The sequence below is a fragment of the Nilaparvata lugens genome, chromosome 6 (assembly GCF_014356525.2).
Source record: "Nilaparvata lugens isolate BPH chromosome 6, ASM1435652v1, whole genome shotgun sequence".
NCBI classification, from domain to species: domain Eukaryota; kingdom Metazoa; phylum Arthropoda; class Insecta; order Hemiptera; family Delphacidae; genus Nilaparvata; species Nilaparvata lugens.
The window spans coordinates 53,540,960-53,559,872 of NC_052509.1; the positions used below are offsets into that span (position 1 = coordinate 53,540,960).

Below are 18,913 nucleotides of genomic sequence, written 5' to 3' on the forward strand. Positions count from 1 at the left end.
GGTACCCTCTATTGTAAGTAAACAATTTCAGAAGAGAGTACTTAGATTTCTATGTCTATTTCTATTTCTTGATATTTTTGAAAAACGTGAATAACTAGAAAAGGATTAGTCAAAATCATTATAAGGATATGGTTGAAGAAGGGGAAAATTTCCAATAAGATTCGTATAATTTGTTTCTTTGTTTGATGTTTTTAAACTGTTCATGAGCGATCAAACTGATAGAAATTTACAGATGGAATTAAATTTAAATCCATCTGTAACTGGTTGGCCGCTATGGCTTCGTATAAAATGAGCGCTGCCATCCAGAGATTGTCAGTTTGGTGTAAGGGTAGGCATTCCTGACTAGCAATTGGGAGGTACCTGGTTCGATTCCCGGGCTGGCAACTAATTTTTGGATAGAAGTTCTCATCAAATTTCCATCTAGCTGTCAACCCTGATGTTAATGTCTGCAGTAGCAGAAGTCTTCGGGGTGATTTGCAGCATTTATTTAAAATTTTCGTTAAATAATAATGATAGAAATTTGACTTTGAACTCGACAAATGTACTTTTTTCAACTTTGAACGCTCATAGAAAGCTACAGCTTCCGTTGGACGCTCTGTATATTCAATACATTTTTCTGGTCACAATGCTGATCAAATATCACTCAAGCTCAAGCAAGAATCACTTTATCAATCGATTCCACTAGACGTACCCATCGTACATTGGAAAGTGTAAGCAGCGGTAGTCATCAATTATGTATCAAGTATGTGAAAGTGTAAGCAACGCGTCCATCAGTTATGTATCAAATATTCGGAAGCGTAAGCAACGGTTGCAAAGTAATCGAACTCAGTGATGAATGATAATGCCATACCGTGCTATAGTGGCACTACCAGAATAAGGAATACTGACAGATTGAAGTGAAACATCTCACTTTAGGCAGCATGTGGGTAAATATTTCCATTTAGGTACATGAAGTGGCAGAGGGCGATGTTTTAGTTTTCATTATGGTTGATTGACTCAGCTCGGCCAGTGTGACAGGTGCGATTTGTTTACAGCAGACTTAAACTGTTTGTGTTTCCCGACATGCGTTGCTTGGTGTGTCACGCCCTGTCACACACATTAATAAGCGCAATAGTTGTCGACGTTTATGTGCACAATCTACTTTGATGGAGAGCTTCACACACAACCGTTTTTAGTAGCTGATTCAATGGTTTTATTTCGATGGTTGTTGTATTTGATAAGTAGTGTGTAATAAGCACTTATCTTTCGACTGGTTAATGTTCTTTAATCGATGTATCAATATTAACTGTCCTGCATTACGTGTTCACAAATTTCGAAAGCAAATTTTCTTCTATAACATGTCAGTTTGACGTTGTTTGTTAATTATGTGCATTAACTCCTTATTTGTACATTCATTCGTACTTATTATTTGATAATGCGATAAAATTCTTTATTTCTTACAAATTCATCATTGAAATAATGACATGAGGGAGAATAAGGTAACCTTGTGCTGTTTCTCTCCATAATTTCGAATAGCTTCGAGTCTAAAACAGTTATAAACTGAAATTCTGAGTGTCTGAGATACCAAGCATACAATAAAAAAAACAGTAATATGAAACAAATTCTTGAATTTACTATCAACAAGAAATAGCTGAAACAATTTGGAATTATTGTGAATAGATATGTTTATTTTCAATTCTTTCAACTTCAATAGCAGTTTTACAAAGTACAAGTATTCATTCATCAAAAAGAACACTCTTGTGAATCTTCAATTTGATGGTTTAAAGTTGTTTGCTAATTTACCATGCAATTGATACTATCCTTCTTTCAAGACCTCAATTACTTGATGGTTATTCGTTGCACTCAAAATACGGGAGTAAATAAGGCTTATATATTTTTGTTTTTGTGCGGTAATTCAGAAAATATACATTGCGTTTCTATCTATAATATGAGAGTAATTTGCAAAACTATTCAAATCCGAACCTATGCACTATTCACTGTACAATAGAATTCAAAAAATTTCGGAGAACACTCATGACTATAATTAAATGGTTGAATCGAGTGTTGTAGGTAATAATAATTTTGGTTTTGATACGACCGTGATGGATAATATATTGACTCTGAATATCCTGAATGAGATAACAATCGTTGAGGAGATTATTCCAATGCATATCTGGAAATATCCCTCTCTCTCTCACATTCACCAACATAATAAAGGCATATAATCAATCAATCTCTCTCTCTTTGTTCATTACTCATCCATCATTCAGGTGATTTTCGACATGTTTTGCAATTCTAGAATTCATTCATCATTGGAGATAAAAATAATTCTCTCGTAAATAGGCCGTTTGGTCTATTATTGTCACTGGATCCAGTTTGAATACTTCAAGTATATTTTGCCAGAATATGAATTTGAATTAACTATCCGTTATTTGATTTGTTTCGAATATGAACATGAAAAAGTACCCATACAAGTGAACAATACTCTTCACTAAATGATATAAACAACATAAAGCAGTGAATAATATTACATCAATATTATTATTGAAACTCACATGAACTTTAAGATAAGTTCGTGAATTGTGTGTGTTCGAATGATCAAACTTTAATTGAAGTAGGAAATCAATATTGTTATAATTCATGAGTACCGTCTCGTAAAAATTACTTACTCTATGCTCTTCAGTTTACGTTTTCGATTGAATAGAATGATTGATACGTGGTAGTGGGAATTGATACAATGTTTGCAACTTTCTTACTCTCTAAATAAATTTCTGTTGGTTCGGAACACAACTGAAACTGTGAGTTCATTCACATGTTGTCACTATTTTTTTCGAAATTTTGGAAATCATGAAACTTCGAACAATAATTTATTGCAAATGCAATTCTAGACGGGAAAATGGAAGTCTGCCTTCGAGATGCATAACATCAATATTCAAGGGTGATAGATTACAATTTTTGGGTTTCAAATCACCACCGTTCTCTTCGAATTCGAGCCACAAATCTGGACCACATATTGATATAACAAACAAGTATATAGACGTACAAGCACAGAACTCTATTGTCTCTCATCATAGATTACGGCACTAATCTTCCCAGTTTTGTGATGTAATCAATGCTTTTGACCAGTGATTTCTCATCAGAAATAAATCAATAAACGTACAAACACACTCCTATCGTCTCTCATTATAATATTATAGATTAAGGCACTCATATTTTCAAGTCTTGTAATTAAATCAATGCATTTGACCAGTGATTTCTCATCAGAAATTGCAGTGAATTCGAACAGATTGGGAGATCTATGGTGGAATTCATCTTAAACTATCAGTATTCCTCATAGCTAACAGCAACGGCTCCTCAACCAACAGATGCTGATGGTTTGCAGTAAATCAGTTGGCTGCTATGGGAATGCAGCAAGAGTAAGGCATTCCTTTGCAAAGATTGCTGGGCTCGGCTATCTTCAAGCAGAATTGGTCGGAGGATTCTATTGTGCGAGAATTTATCACAGATGGCTTTGGGTGCTATTTGTTTAGACCACTCCCCACTCTTTCTCTCTCACTCACAAAGAGGGTTGATAGAGACCACCCTACCACTCCCAAGATTCTAGAGGGAACTGATATTTAACGTTTTACAAGGAGAGAGAGAGACCCGTTACTCATTGCTTTCATAAATTACAATGAATCTACCGACTATTTTATTTGTACTACGTCAATTTTTCATCCATCGTGTTGGAGAAGGATGAGGAAGAGGAGGAAGAGGAGGAGGAGAAGAAGAAGGAGAAGGAGGAGTTGGTGGAGAAAGTGAGCATGATAATGGGGAAAAGGAGGAGAAGGAGGAGTAGATACAGAATGAGAAGGTGGTGCGAAGGGGAATGCCTATAATGAGGAAAAGGGGGAGGAGGAGGAGTAAATGCAGGAGGTATGGGAGGAAGAATAAAAGAAGCATCTGAAAGTCAAAAATAGAAATTTTGTCAAGAAGTTACATAATAATTGAGAGTGGAATGTATGTAAAAGGAGAAGAAAACAGAAAGATGAGAAAAAAATGAGAGAATATGTGACGGTGAAGTTGAATATGCAGCATAGAGATGATGAAATGATTGAATAGTAATTGGAGGAAGATGAGGAGCGGGATGTGTCTTACAGAACAATTGAACGAAAATAAATCAGGGAATGGATAATTAGTTTTAAAACGCATTATTCTGCCTCTTTTCTTAGAATATTTTGGGTGAAGAGGAGTAGAACAATCAGTAGTAGGAGGAGGAGAAGAAGAGAAGATGGACAAGGTAGAGAAGAAAATTGGAGGTAATGGACAAAAAGAAAATTATTGTATAGCTGGAAAAGAAGAAAGAGGAAGAGGAGAAGTGGAGAAATGAAAAATATTCTTTCTTTTTTTATCGTTGGGGGGTGTAAGTTTGCGAGGTTAAACGTTTTTTAAAATCCTTGTATTTTGAATCTTTCGCGCCTGAATTTTTCCAGAATTTTTTAAGAGAGAGAGCTTGAGCTACATGAAGTGTGTGTGTGTGTATGTGTGTGTTTAGAGATGGAAAGACAAAGAGTGAGATAGAAAGGGAGTGAAGGAGAGAATGTGTGAGATATAGGAAGATGAATAGACTGTGATTAAGAACGGATAAAGTAGGGGAAGAAAGTGAGTGAGAATAAGTAGAAGAGTGAGATAGAAGGATAGAGGAAGAGAGGAAGAGAGTGGATGAGAGAAAGAGAGAGTGGGAGAGAGTGAGAGAGAGAGTGAGGAAGAGAGTGGAAGAGAGGGAGAGAGAGAATGTGTGAAAGTGAGAAACTCGAAACTCCTACGAAACTGTACTTTTCCGAGCTGGAAACTTTCCAAAACATACAATAAATAATAATTCGCAATAGTGCCGAGAAGAGATAAATTATAACTCTAAACTGTTATTTTTTATACGATATTTAATGGTGACCGTGGAAATATATCTTGAAAAGTGTTCAAGATTGTTGTTTTCTCCCAACAGAGAATATAGTAACGATGACCTTGTCTTGCCCCGCTTAAGCTTTCCCGCTATTTTCCTGGTTTTTCTGCTAGTTTTCCCCCATTTTCCTACTAGTTTTTCAAGATTTCCCTGCTTTTTCCCCGAGTTCCCTCCATTTAGTTGATACAAGTTGAGCTCACTTCTTATAGCTTTTTTGTAATGAGCTGGATCGGGTCATATTTCATTGCGATACTAAAAGACTAACCTTGAAATCTTTAAAAATGCATCTTGTATTTTCGACGTTGCTTTAGCAAGTTTTGACTTCAATTACATGATTTGAACATTATTTCACCAGTTTCAAAATAAATCGCAAAGCTTTCAGCACATGTTTGCAATAAAGCTTGTTATTGCAAGAGAAATCCTTTATAACAACAAGGTAGCTGAATTTATTGGAATGATATTCTACTGACAACAAAAATGATGAGTAATATTGAATTTTAAGTTTGTATTAATATCGACATTTCAATTTCATCTCAATTCCTCAATATCCTCAATTTCTCAATTTCCTCTCAGAAATGTAGAATGATGTAACATGATTGTTATTATTAGATTTTGAAACTGATGAATATCAATGACAAAGTAAAATAATAAAGTGAAATAAATATATTTTTGAAAAGTCAATCAAGTGAAACATATAACTCTCTTTCATGTCAGAGGATAATGGAGCTCTTATTCGTATATTACTTCTTACTAGCCGTCAGGCTCGCTTCGCTCGCCATATCCGTCTAGCCAGAGGGCTCCGCCCCCTGGACCCCCGACTGGATTGTCCAAGAATGAGATCAGCAGGCGAGCGAAGCATTTTTATCATATATGTTAGGACGATCCAGTCGGGGGTACAGACTAAACGGATATGGCGAGCGAAGCGAGCCTGACTGCTAGTAATATAATATTACCAGGAATAGCTCTGATTGAAGTAGCAGTGCCCGATAAATCTTTCCGCGATAAATGCATTTCAATCTTTAACTTGGTGCCAACCTAACAAAGTCAACTCAACTTAATGCCAACCTGACAAAATTATTAATTTAGTTACCAGTTAACAACTGTTTCGAAGAGGTACTCTCTCTAGATTATAGTTCTATATTAACATATGGTATGGCCTTTTTCCAATTATAATTGAGAGAATAAGAAGAATATACATGCTAAAAGACGAACATTAAATCCTTAAAAACCACCCTTAGAGTTAAAATATTGCCAAAAGATTTCTTAGTGCGCCTCTAAAGGGCCAACTGAACATACCTACCAAATTTGAACGTTTTTGGTCCGGTATATTTTTAGTTCTGCGAGTGAGTGAGTGAGTGAGTCAGTCAGTCAGTGAGTGAGTGCCATTTCGCTTTTATATAATATGGATAATTGATGATACAATGTTTTAATAACGAATAATTTCAAGAGAGTGTGAAAAACTGATCCTTTCAATCAAGGAATTGATTCAATACTCAACTTTCAATTTTCATGAAGCAGAATGATATGATTGAAAGTTACAATCGCTGATAATAAACTTCAATTACAGTAATGTCTCAAAGGCGATATGAGTAGATCAATACTCGACTCTCACTGTGACGCTAACGGACTAACAGTCCAAAACTTCCAACGACCAATCACTGAGAAGTTTAGAACTGCGGTAAACATTTATTATGTACTTTGATAGATGTCATGCATTATAAATTGGAAAGTCCTCCCGAATCCGAGATTTTCTTCAATGTGATGAACTCTTGGATTGAGTATTGGTACGGATGTAGGCATTAAATTTACGTGGTAAGAAAGAGGAGACTGGAGATGTGGAGTAGATTAAGGAGACACAAAGAGCTCTAAGTCGCCATTGAAGGGAGCTATGTGGCCATTGAGGGGAGTCATGTGACCCTCTAATGTCGGCCAATAAAGTGCGCCAAATACCAGGATGTGCTTTCAGCCAAGTTTCTGGAGGTCGTTGCCCTCTCTAGTTTCACTTCGAACCATCGGTATTTCTTATGAATACCATTAATGCTTCTCATTTATCCACTGCTGACAGTTGAATTGATTCTCATTATGATATCTTGCTGCTTGTTGGTGATATCCATTCTTCGAGAGAGGGATTAATAGTGAGACCCTTTGTAAATGTAGTTTGTATCGTTTGATATCATATTATACAGGATGATTCTTGATTATGGTAAAATAATCTAATACGTAATAGTAGAGGTGGAAATAAGAAAAAAATTCCGATAAACATATATCCATAAACGCTTCATTAGCGAGCTATACAGAGTGAAAGATTTCGCCCGAAATTCAGTTCCTCTGGTGAAATACACCAATGCTGAATTGTTTGGGGACTAGTTTTTGGAAAACTTATGCTGGATTCATATTGAAAAATATCTGAAAAATTGAATAAAACTAGTCTGGAAGCTGTAGTGTGAGTAGTTTTTGAGAAAAAAGTTGGAATATGCAAAAAATCCAAGTAGAAAAACACAGACTTCTACGTTTGATGCCCAAAATCTTTCTTTAATGACCAGTAAACAAATAATTTTTCGCAATAAGAATTGTAGAAAATCCAATTCTGAAAACAATTATGTAAGCTGTGTAAACAAAATTCAAATAAAAGTTGAATAAAATGTATTCTTATGTAGTACGTCATTACACCACAAAAATTTGCTGTTTATGAGGAGAGAACTAATAACTCATGGGTTGTAGCTAATTGCAAATAAAACATGGATTCAAATAACAGCTACCCCAGCATGGATTTATTCTGTTCTAAATAAGAAAATATTTAAAAGGAATTATCAGCTGAAAATTATTTTCAGAAATATTTTACCTCACTGTTGAACAAAACAATAAACTGTAAGTTAGGCCTACTGTAACCGCGCTGTGTTTTTTGTTTAATCTATTAACCAGTTATTTGTAACCATTTCACTTTGCTTTTGTATTGAGTGTTAACTTTTTAAAAAATGGCAGGTAATTTTAGACATTATTCATACTCCGAATTAGCTGACATGCATTTAATGTATGGAATGGGACACTGTAATAGTACTGAAGCAAGACGGTCTAGTTCTCCAGAGCTCACGCTTGTTTGGACAGTTCACAATAATTACAACTGAATTAAGTGAAAAAATGTATTAATTAGGCCTGTGTGTGATAAGATAATAATAATAACATGAAAAATGCATGGATATTCAGTTCTATTCACAGTTAGATTCCTTTGAAATGCATCACTGTCAATTAGTAGAGCTATTCTACCAACTCAAATCACTGAAATCAGTTTCTCGTGGTTAGGAAACCACTGAAACTTGATTGGCACAATGAGCCAGTCTCAGTTTCATGTCTCAGTAACATTGAATACAGCCCTTTGGAGATATGCTTGTAGCAGAAACAATACTATTAGTACCTATTTTTTCTCTACTCTATGCTTGTAATTTTTCAGCATTATTACTGTCACATATTACTGTTCTTATCTTCCTTATTGAATTATGCTCCATTATTATTTTTTTTATTTCATTACTAGTGTTTTTATTTACCGTTCCCTATTATCCATCGACCGTTCATTCATTTTGTATCTATTTTATTGTTTCATTTGTTTCTTCATCTTTTTACTGTTTAGTTTCAAATTCACCGAACATCAGTAAAATTGGGTTATATTACAAATTGACAGCTTCTACTCGACTTGTGAAGATCACTATTCTGTGATTGGCCAGTGGGCGTGGATTCCCAAGATGTTTAATCTTGCAGCCAATCACAAAGCAGATGTCATAAAAATAAAAATTATATCATGCAGTAAGAAATTTTTCAGTATTGTATTTCTCCTTTCCAATCTAATCAACCATATAACACATACAAGTATGAAATGATGCAAAAATTCATGTTTTCATGTCATGTTCATTTCACGGAAAGCCTTTGTAGAAATAAATCTATATAATTATATAAAAAATGAATGTCTGTTTGTGTGTTAGTTTGTTTGTTAGTTTGTTTGTTTGTTTTTTCCCTATAGACTCGAAAACTACTTGACAGAACGGCATGAAACTTTGGTAATATGCTGTGAGAATATTGGGGATGGTTTCTGACCAGAAATTTTAATAGGGGGGCTGATAATAATTATTTATTAATCAATTTCATAGACCTATGTTTTCGAAATTTTCGGCCGAGAGGCTACCTACAATTCAGCATCTAAAGTTACCAGCTGTATAATAAACACGTCACCCTGTGATAAATTGTGTACTGGTATTGAAACGGTAGTTTGGAGTTGAAGTTAGTGTAGTTCAAAGTTAGTAGACAGAAGGTTGGTCACTCATCCATAGTATTTTCGTTGAAATGCAATTGGAGTGGGGGATCTGCAACCGTGACGTAGGCTGTAGTACAGAGTAGGCAGAATATCGCATTCTTGAAAATCATATGGTGTCGTATAGTCAAATTATATAACACAAACATTTTCTGACATGCAAGATTTCTGTTTCTGCTTTACAATAATTATTAAAACATTTGAATAATACAAGCATTTTGCCATATAAAAGTAAAAACCCTACCTTCTAACCTTCCCTTTCAAACCCTTAAGGTTTCTTCATCTTCTAGGTCGTGTTTATATTTTGTAGTTTGGCTATACATCAGCTTGTGGATTTCGGGGATGAGATATTTTGATTCTCGTAGAACATGTGCTCGATACCAGCATGTGTTCAGTGCATTTACAATGAATGAAATTCATCGGATTTATCGGGATCGGTTTATCGGTTTATTGCGATGCATTGGTTTATCAAGATTTTTTAAGGGTTAATCTGAAATTATAATAGTATAACATTGTCTACTAACGCTTTTCCAGCTTATTAACTTTTTCGTGTCACGTTTTTAGATTCATGAAAAACTTTCAACTTCATTTTATTCATAAAAGTTGAATGAACTTGAAATATTTAACAACATCATTAGATTCGGTGATTCATTCGCTATAAGTATGGATAATTTTAAAGTTCTAGGTGAATCTTGAGGAGATTAAACGACGATATATTTGAAGATACAGTGAATAAACTGTATGCTCAGAGTGGTTACTCTAGAACATTTTTACTACACGTGACGTCACGCTGGCGTTCCCCCCACCACTTTGAATCATACACCTGTGAGTGATCAACCTTTTGTCTACTAACGTTGAGTGTAGTTGATTGGTACCAGCTGTAGATAATCATTCCTTAAAAGACCTATACAAATAATATTACCACTCCCCTATCATTGAGAAACTGGAAAATGATGGAAAAATTTATGTTTTCATGTCATGTTCATTTCACGGAAAGTCTTTGTAGAAATAAATCTATATAATTATATAAAAAATGAATGTCTGTTTGTGTGTTAGTTTGTTTGTAAGTTTGTTTGTGAGTTTGTTTGTGAGTTTGTTTGTTAGTTAGTTTGTTTGTTTTTTCCCTATAGACTCGAAAACTACTTGACAGAACGGCATGACACTTTGGTAATATGTTGTGAGAATATTGGGGATGGTTTCTGACCAGAAATTTTAATAGGGGGGCTGATAATAATTATTTATTAATCAATTTCATAGACCTATGTTTTCGAAATTTTCGGCCGAGAGGCTACCTACAATTCAGCATCTAAAGTTACCAGCTGTATAATAAACACGTCACCCTGTGATAAATTGTGTACTGGTATTGAAACGGTAGTTTGGAGTTGAAGTTAGTGTAGTTGATTGGTACTAGCTGTAGATAATCATTCCTTAAAAGACCTATACAAATAATATTACCACTCCCCTATCATTGAGAAACTGGAAAATGATGGAAAAAATCATTCATCTCATAAAAGAGTTGTTCATATTGCATTCATCAATATTACTGAAGAATGACAGACTAATTTTTTTTTTAATTTAGCTTAATTTATATTCATCCTAAAATGGAAGATAGAAAGAAAATGGAATTCTGTGTCATTCATCGTACATCGCATATTTCCTGGACCATTTATTGACAATCAACAACTAAATATCAAATTCATCTTTGAAACACTGATTTAACCTATCTATTTTTTTCGATTCAACACTTTACTAATAGATATTACTACCAATTGATTGAGAAGAATATGTTTTCGGAATAATAAATGCTGCATGACTAAGCACATGGGAAGTCCGTATTGAGATGTAAATGAAAATATTGATTGTCAAATAAATTTCATTATTCACCAAATAAAGTCAAGTGTGACATGAGATACAATGACTTTTTGGCGGTACGAAGTTCGCCGGGTAAGCTAGTAATACATGAATATCCGTGTAACGTTTGTGTAGATTGATTTTCTCCTTGATGAAAGTATGTTTGCAAATAATATTCACGGAAATAACAAATTTTAAACCTATACATATTTTATATTAGTTAAGAGCACAAAAAGTTTTATTTCTCAAACTAAGTTACGAACCGATCACTACAGATAAAGAAGTATGACAGCAGTAAAGAATATTTTCAAAAATTCTTATTGGTAGTAGACTCAAACTCTCAAAAATTGGTTATTTGTAATAAGTTATCACTATATCAGTAGATCACTATAGATTCAAGTCCTCTATCACTGTAGATCTTGCCATGTAAACAGTATACAATACTGCGTTAGTGGATTATTACAGTATGTTTGTTATCTATATTTTTGCAAGGGTGACTCCATTCATACAATGCATTGACAGACACGAATAAAAATGTATTGCTTTTTTCTGGGAACGACAACAATGTGAAAATACATTATTTTACAACTGGCATTCGTGTATTATCAGGGGAAAAGAGTGTAAATCATTCAGAGTTGCTGCACGTTATTGCTGGAAAGAGAGAGATAGAGAGAGGCAGAAGTGAGACAACAATACAACAAAATATATCTGCACTATTTATGTGATGCAATGATATGTACAGATAAGGTTGTTTCAGCTAAATGGACTATCGATCTGTGCCTCAGCCCTTTGAAATGAGCTTCATTTCAGACGATGTAATAATTTTATTCGGCTCCAACAAATATTCAAAACCTGATTGTCGTTCGTTTCTATTCTCTGTGTTTATTTTCACAGTGCTTTCAAGAAATTTGGGAATTTTTTTCTTTATCGTTTAATCACATGGTGAGAGTATAGATTTATAGTATAGGTAAAATTATTATAGAATTCTATCACTAAAATTGCAACAATTTATACCGCGATTGGATCTTTAGTCACTGAAAAGACAATAAATCAAGTCAATTGATGACAATAATTTATGTATGTCACTCAATCAATAATTGTTCTTAATTCTTATCCCAAGTCCTAATTGATAATCGCGACATTGATCTAGAAGTATGCAGGAAAAACTATAAAGAAATTGCAATATCCTCTAATAATATTGAAGGCTCGGGAAGAGTTAGGATGAGTTTTGAATCATTACAACCACTGATAAAATGGTTAAATGATCAGAGAATAAATTCTGAACAGGCTTTCTTCTCACTATGTTGTAGCTCTTATGATTTTTGAGTAAAACCTAGATTATAAAATGTACTTTGATTACCGATGAATATTGAAATCGATTTATCTGTCAGATGAACATTGAAAAATGTAAAAAATCTGTTTCACTATAATATGAAATTGTAGACTGAGAATCTGATAGACCTAGAAACCTACAAAAATATCAAAAATACCTTGAAGCTATGAAGACACAAATTGAAATTATCAACCAATTTCAATTTGTATTTAATTATGGAAAAGTACCACAACATCACTCACAACACAACTGTAATACCATGAAGTTATCTGGGGAGTCTCCCTACAAAATAACACGAGCCTTAAGACAACCTGCATGCTTTCAATCCGAAAATCTAAAGGCCAATATCCCGACTGCCAAGTATCCAAGGAAAATTGTATTCCTTTGCCAAGAAGCTCAATTGAACACCCTCAGGCATTTACTAATAGCTTCCGATTGGAGCAATACTGCCAACACGGTGAATATAGGCTTATCGTCAGTTGCTGTTATAGGCTTAGAAGGGTTGCTCTTTTGTAAGTGTTATTTAAACGTTGGCAAACTATCAATAATTGGTAAATCAATCAAGCACTTCCATACATTTGAACAGTTGACTCTTGTAACACGATCTTCATTCCCCATACTCCTCATATAGCTTACTCCTCGGTGATGTTTTCAGCCCTGGTGTCGTGTAATGCCAATACATTACAATAGAGTAAATAATAACGAGTGTAGCGAGCTCTTACTGATGACTAAAGGCTTGAGTAGTTGTAAGTTTGAGTTATATGATACTGCATATTCGACCATTACTTTCGATTGCTCTCATCAATCAACTTTTTATTTCCAACACATTATATCATTGAACCATTATACTTTTGGTATATTCTACATTATATTCATATTATATCATAGTTTTTTGCCAACGAAATTGACTGACTCCTTCATCCTTTTTGAGGACATAACAGGATGACATTGAAAGTGCTTTAGAGAGGAAAATGTAGTAATTTATAATCACAAATCACAAATCAGCTGTGAGTTAAATTATAAATTGCATGCTACTCGAATTTGAAATTATTATTGACCGAGCGAAGTGAGGTCTAAGATTCAAGTCGACGGTTTTGCATTTATCTTTATGTTTAAATGTTTATATGTCACGCATTTACAACGAAACGCAGCAATAGATTTCCATGAAATTTGACAGGTATGTTCCTTTTTGAATTTCGCGTCGACGTATAAATAGGGTTTTTTAAAATTTTGCATTTCAAGGATAATACAAAAGGAAAAGGAGTTTCCTTCAAACACCAATATTACCGTAAACATCAGCTATGGGATTACTCATTATAAATCAGTTGTCTAGTGGACTATAATACTACCCGTTCAAAAACATCGAACATCTTGAAAATGTATCTTTCCATCAACGTTAGTAGACAGTTGTTTTTTTTTATTTAGCACAATCATTATCTTAATTATATTATTTGTAATTGTTTATTTTGTAACATGATTGTACTCTTATTATTATTATTTATATTGAATAAAGGCATTTTCTATCTATCTATCTATCTATCTATCTATCTATCTAGTAGACAGTTGTCTACTAATACTTTGTCTCTCCATAAGCTGAGGCCATGATTCTAGTTTGAAGTTTGGAGTTATTGATAGAAAACATTTTTTTTACATTTTTCTTTTTTAATCTGATGATCAAAATTGTAACAAATATTATTGAAAAGAAATTGATTTCTAAAATCATAAAAAGTGAGAAGTGAAGTTTGTAGGAAATCAGAATTATGGTAGTTATTTTGCTCATTTCAACACACCGACTTTTCGCCAACACAACACAGAATTTTCTCTGATGGGTTGATTGGATTGGCGTATCAACGGCAGCCAGACCTGATAACAGCGCTTACACTCCCGATTCTGGGACGACACGTCACGGTACGAGAGGACAGAAAGCTGTATGTTTATTTAGGATTTTTTCTAGACATTTTAAATTGATAAATTATTTTTCAATTTTTAAGAAAACATAGCAACAGGTCAATGTAACTTACTAAGAGTGAGGTCTACTGTTCACAGAGCTACTAGTGATTGTTATTGTGCAACTTGAAATATTTCTTTCGTTTTCTACTGCTTCTTATGAAACAGATGACAGAATATCAGCGACATTATGAGCGAGTTCTTCAGTTTGATGGGCTCACTAGTAAGTAAGATTCACTTTAAAATGAGCAAGTATTGTTAACTGACCTTATACTCCTAGTGATACTGCCAGAGTGGTGTATCCGAATGAACTCGTTGCTGGTAGTGGCTATGTGGAAGTAGGACTGCTTCTCGTTCACGAAGAACGTGTCGGGCACCCAGATGTTCTTGATGAACTCAGATCCGACGCTCAGCGTCTCGACGCCCGGCCGCTTCCGGAACGCCAGTCGTGGATCGGTCCAGAACTGTCTGAAGTAGAAATCGAGGGTGAAGTCCTGTAAGCAAACGTAGAACAGCTGTTAGTAGGTGGCTCGTGGATTGAAGATCATCGCAGAATTAACACAAGATATGTCATAGCTTGTGAAGCTCTGATTATTGTAACGTAGGTAAGTCAAAAATAACTAAAGATAAATCACAGCTATAGGAGCAGTCGTGATTGCAAGATAAGTTATAATCAACATAAGATAGCTTGTGAAGCTATGATAATTGCATGGTAAATTCATTTAAAACACAAGAGAAGTCATAGCTCGTGGAGCTGTGATAAACGCTGCTTAAGTCATAACCAACACAATATAAGCATCATACTTATAAAATTATCTAGTTTTAATTAAGTTTGAGTTTTAATTATCTAGTGCATGAAAATATCCAAAATTCAAAATTTATTACTCTATTCATAAACTGTCACAAGTTGATTACATTATATTAGTTATAAGCATCGTAAATTTATGATGATTCAGATTTATAAAAGCGCATGGAGAATTCCAAGATTCAAAATAAATATTTCTCTATTAATTATCAAGAGTTGAACCATAATAATTATCAAAATTCAAGTATAATAGCTGATATTAGTGTGTATGGATCCTCCTTATTGGATCATTTTGAACATTCTCTGTAGTATTAGATGTTCAACAGTGACATTTTTTATTCTCAAACATCAAAATCGTCAAGAAAAGAATAGACTCTTATCGTAGTCTACTTACAAAAATTCATAGATTTATTACATTGATATCTATTCCAGAATGAAATTTGAAGAGAGTATTGGGAATTTGATATTATGAGATGCTCATTACCGAGAGAAACGATTTGATTAGAATTGGAAGATGGTTTGATTCAGCTGAAGTTAACAGCATAATCTTTGAATGTTTAAGTTTTCATTCCAATATTCTCTTCAAATTTGAAAAATACATATAATTTCCATGATCCATGCAAATGTTTTTATTGATCAAGATAAACTCCTTATAAAATTGTTCAGAATGGAACAATCAGTAATAGCTTGATGACATTTTGTTGAATATAGTATTATTAATTATTGTCCTCCATGAGATCGGTTATTTAGTATGAATCTATTTCTCATTCTAAATAAATATTGTAATTTGAGAATATTCTTTGAAAATGAGAAGAAATAGTGATCTCATAATCAATTGGAGCTGAAGTTTTGTCCAATGAAAATATTGTAAAAAGTTTGAATAGGTGAGGATAAAACATGATAAGGCAGTCAGTATAAACTGATTGCATTTCATGAACTAATAAGGATTGATAAACGCCTAAAAAGGCTTCAATTTCTCAACGGAGCTTTGACCAATTAAAGTTTTTCAGACAATCGAATCCAATTCAGCATTTGATTAGATTCCAATTTGATAAGCCTGTATGGCTTAGAAGCGTAATCAGGTTGAACTCAGGTTTACATTTGCATGGACCAGAATAAATTCACACCATTTGGAATCAATTAGTAAATTAACATTTTATGCAATAAATATTATCATCGTAAGTGAAGTGTATTACTTATTCATATAATGCAGCACGAATATTGTTACAGGGTTTCACATGCAATATCATGCCAAATGCAAATAAATAACTTCCGAGCCTTATTCCAGCATCACATTCATCAAGCTTTGCCAGTTGATATGAGTGAATTGAAGAGGTTCAAGCCTTCATTTCAAAAAGGGTCTATTAGAATTGATTAAGTAGGATACATATCGATCAAATAATTATTTATAGTCATCACAATTACTTATTGTCTTTGACATAAATATTACTGACTGAACTCAATTAAATTACTGAAATTGTATTTCGAATTAATTTTTCTTTTGACTTTGATTTTTTTCGTTTTTAATAGTGGAGGTAACATTTAGTAGACAACAGTCGTGGTCAGAACAATAATTTATTCATTGGAAATGCAAGGATCTGGAGGATGATATCTTCAAAATGGAGCAGCAGAAAGTATAATATGATAAGTGTTGGTAATTGACTGACAAAGGTGGAGAACTGTCATCGACCATGAGGGGCGTGTTTTGTCTCCACCAATGACAGCCTTGATAGGTCAGCAAACTACCAATCGTATGGCTGCATTCATAGCCGACATCCTGCTGCTTCATGAGTACTACCTGCTGCTTCCAGTTCACAAGAGATTGATAACAGAGATGATAACCGAGTCTAGTTTCACGTATTTTGAACAAATAAAAGTTTAACAAATTTAAGTTATCATTATGGGTCGATAAATTCAAGCTTAATAATCTGTGGGTATGTTCAATTTTCTAAATTCCCAAAATTCAACAATTTTCACTTGTAATTCATTAACATCAATTTGAAAATGAAAATAGCTAATGGAGATTATGAAGATTGCTGATATCTTGTAGTCATTTTGAAAAAAATTAACTAGTTTGTTGGTACTGTAAGCACAGACAAATGTTTGAGACTGGAGAGAGAACTTTTATGCTGGAGATTTATACTCAGGAAGAAGGAGGAGGTGCATGAAAAGATGAAGAACGAGGGAGAGAAGATTAAACGAGCACCAAGAAGGAGAGAAGAAGAAAATGCGTGATGAGAGGTTAAGGAGAGAGTTTTCTCTGGAAAATAAAGTTGATGATTCGCGAGAGAGAATAAGCCTAGAGATAGCAGAGTCTTCGTGTGAAAAGCAGCCCCTTTCTTCCTCTTCTTTCCCTTCTAGTCCCTCCACCTATTCTTCTTCTTTCTCTCCTTCTTCCCCACTTAAAACGAGAGCGATCTCTGAGTAGCCGGATAAGGCAAAACAGAGAGTAGTCCTCGACAGAGAAAAACATTTGAAAAAGAAGAGTGTCAAAAATTGGAGTTTAATGGGCTGGAAAAGGACAGAGGAAATGGAAGAAAGTGAAGGAATGAGTGAGAAAGAGGATGAAAGTGAAAAAGAGAATTGGACTGGCGGTGCGCCAGGCGCAATGCGACGTGTTTTCTCTCTTTCGCGTTCTCTTTCTCTTTTCATTCCCTTATCGGCCTATCTTCTTCTATTCAGCCTAGTTTTTTATCTGTGTGTTGCGATTCATCCCTATTTTCAGACAAACAAACTTTTCATTCCACTCTCACTCTTATCTTACCTCTCACACTCACATATTTCCATTGTATCTCTCTCTTTTTCCGACTGTAATTTCCATGCTTCAGGGTTCAAGTACTCTTCCCTCCTTCTCACCACTCATTGCCCTCTGCCCTTATACTCATATTATTCACTATGAATACATCTATCAAATAAGCTATTTCAATTGATCATTAAATAATTTATCCATTTATTTATTTGTCAAAAGAGAGAGTGAGTCATAGTTAGTAAGCGATTATAGTTAGAGTAGATCTTTACTGAGTAGAAGTACCACCTTATCTGTGGTGTGTCTCATAGATGATATTCCTAAGTTATTGGTTAGCGGGTTAGTTGAACGACAATTTCAGCCTCAAGAAGGATTTGTATATCTTATCTTCAATATTTCTCTTTGGAATTGAAGGAGCGGTGGAGATAATATGTATTATCTCTCAATACTCCAATACATCAAACAGCTAAATTGAACGGAATTTGTAAAATCTACACATGAATTGGCAAGCAAAAGATTGAAAAATTATGTTACAAATGAACATTTAACTCGCTCTTTCCCAATTCAATTAAATAGATATTGACTTATAAAAGTAGAGTTCTGATAGAAATGGGGATAAGTTATCAAATACTAATTCAAATTCCTATTCTTTCGAAGCGATAATGCAATGGAGAATTTATGAGAATGGACAAGACCATTCAATATTATTCTCAATCGCTCAGTGCAATGGATTCATTGAATTGAATGAAAAAAATATACGATTTTGGTTACTGGTGTTGAAATTCGTAGGTGCCATTCTAATATGCTAATCTTACAGATTCAGTTCAAGAATAAGAAATACCAAGTTCAAAGAGTGTGAATATACAACTTCAATATCATTTGTACAGTGAACCTCAGACAAAATATTCGTCTAATGTCAGCATGAAAACTCACAGATTACTTTGCAGCTCTCTGAAGAGACTAAAGGGGAACTTCAGGTGAAAACTCGCTCATTTTTCTCGGTTGAAGACCAT

At 34.1% G+C, this 18,913-nt stretch overlaps 1 protein-coding gene across 15 annotated transcripts in view; it reads right to left on the bottom strand.

Annotated features, from left to right (window-relative positions):
* The window catches only part of LOC111046946 (gamma-aminobutyric acid receptor subunit beta), a 196,848-nt gene that overhangs the window by 87,137 nt on the left and 90,798 nt on the right, over positions 1-18,913 (bottom strand). For all 15 annotated transcript variants that reach the window (XM_039431262.1, XM_039431264.1, XM_039431261.1 and 12 more), the window contains exon 4: positions 14,617-14,843. In XM_039431262.1, the coding sequence (XP_039287196.1) occupies positions 14,617-14,843 (227 nt within the window). The remainder of the gene's footprint in view (positions 1-14,616; positions 14,844-18,913) is intronic.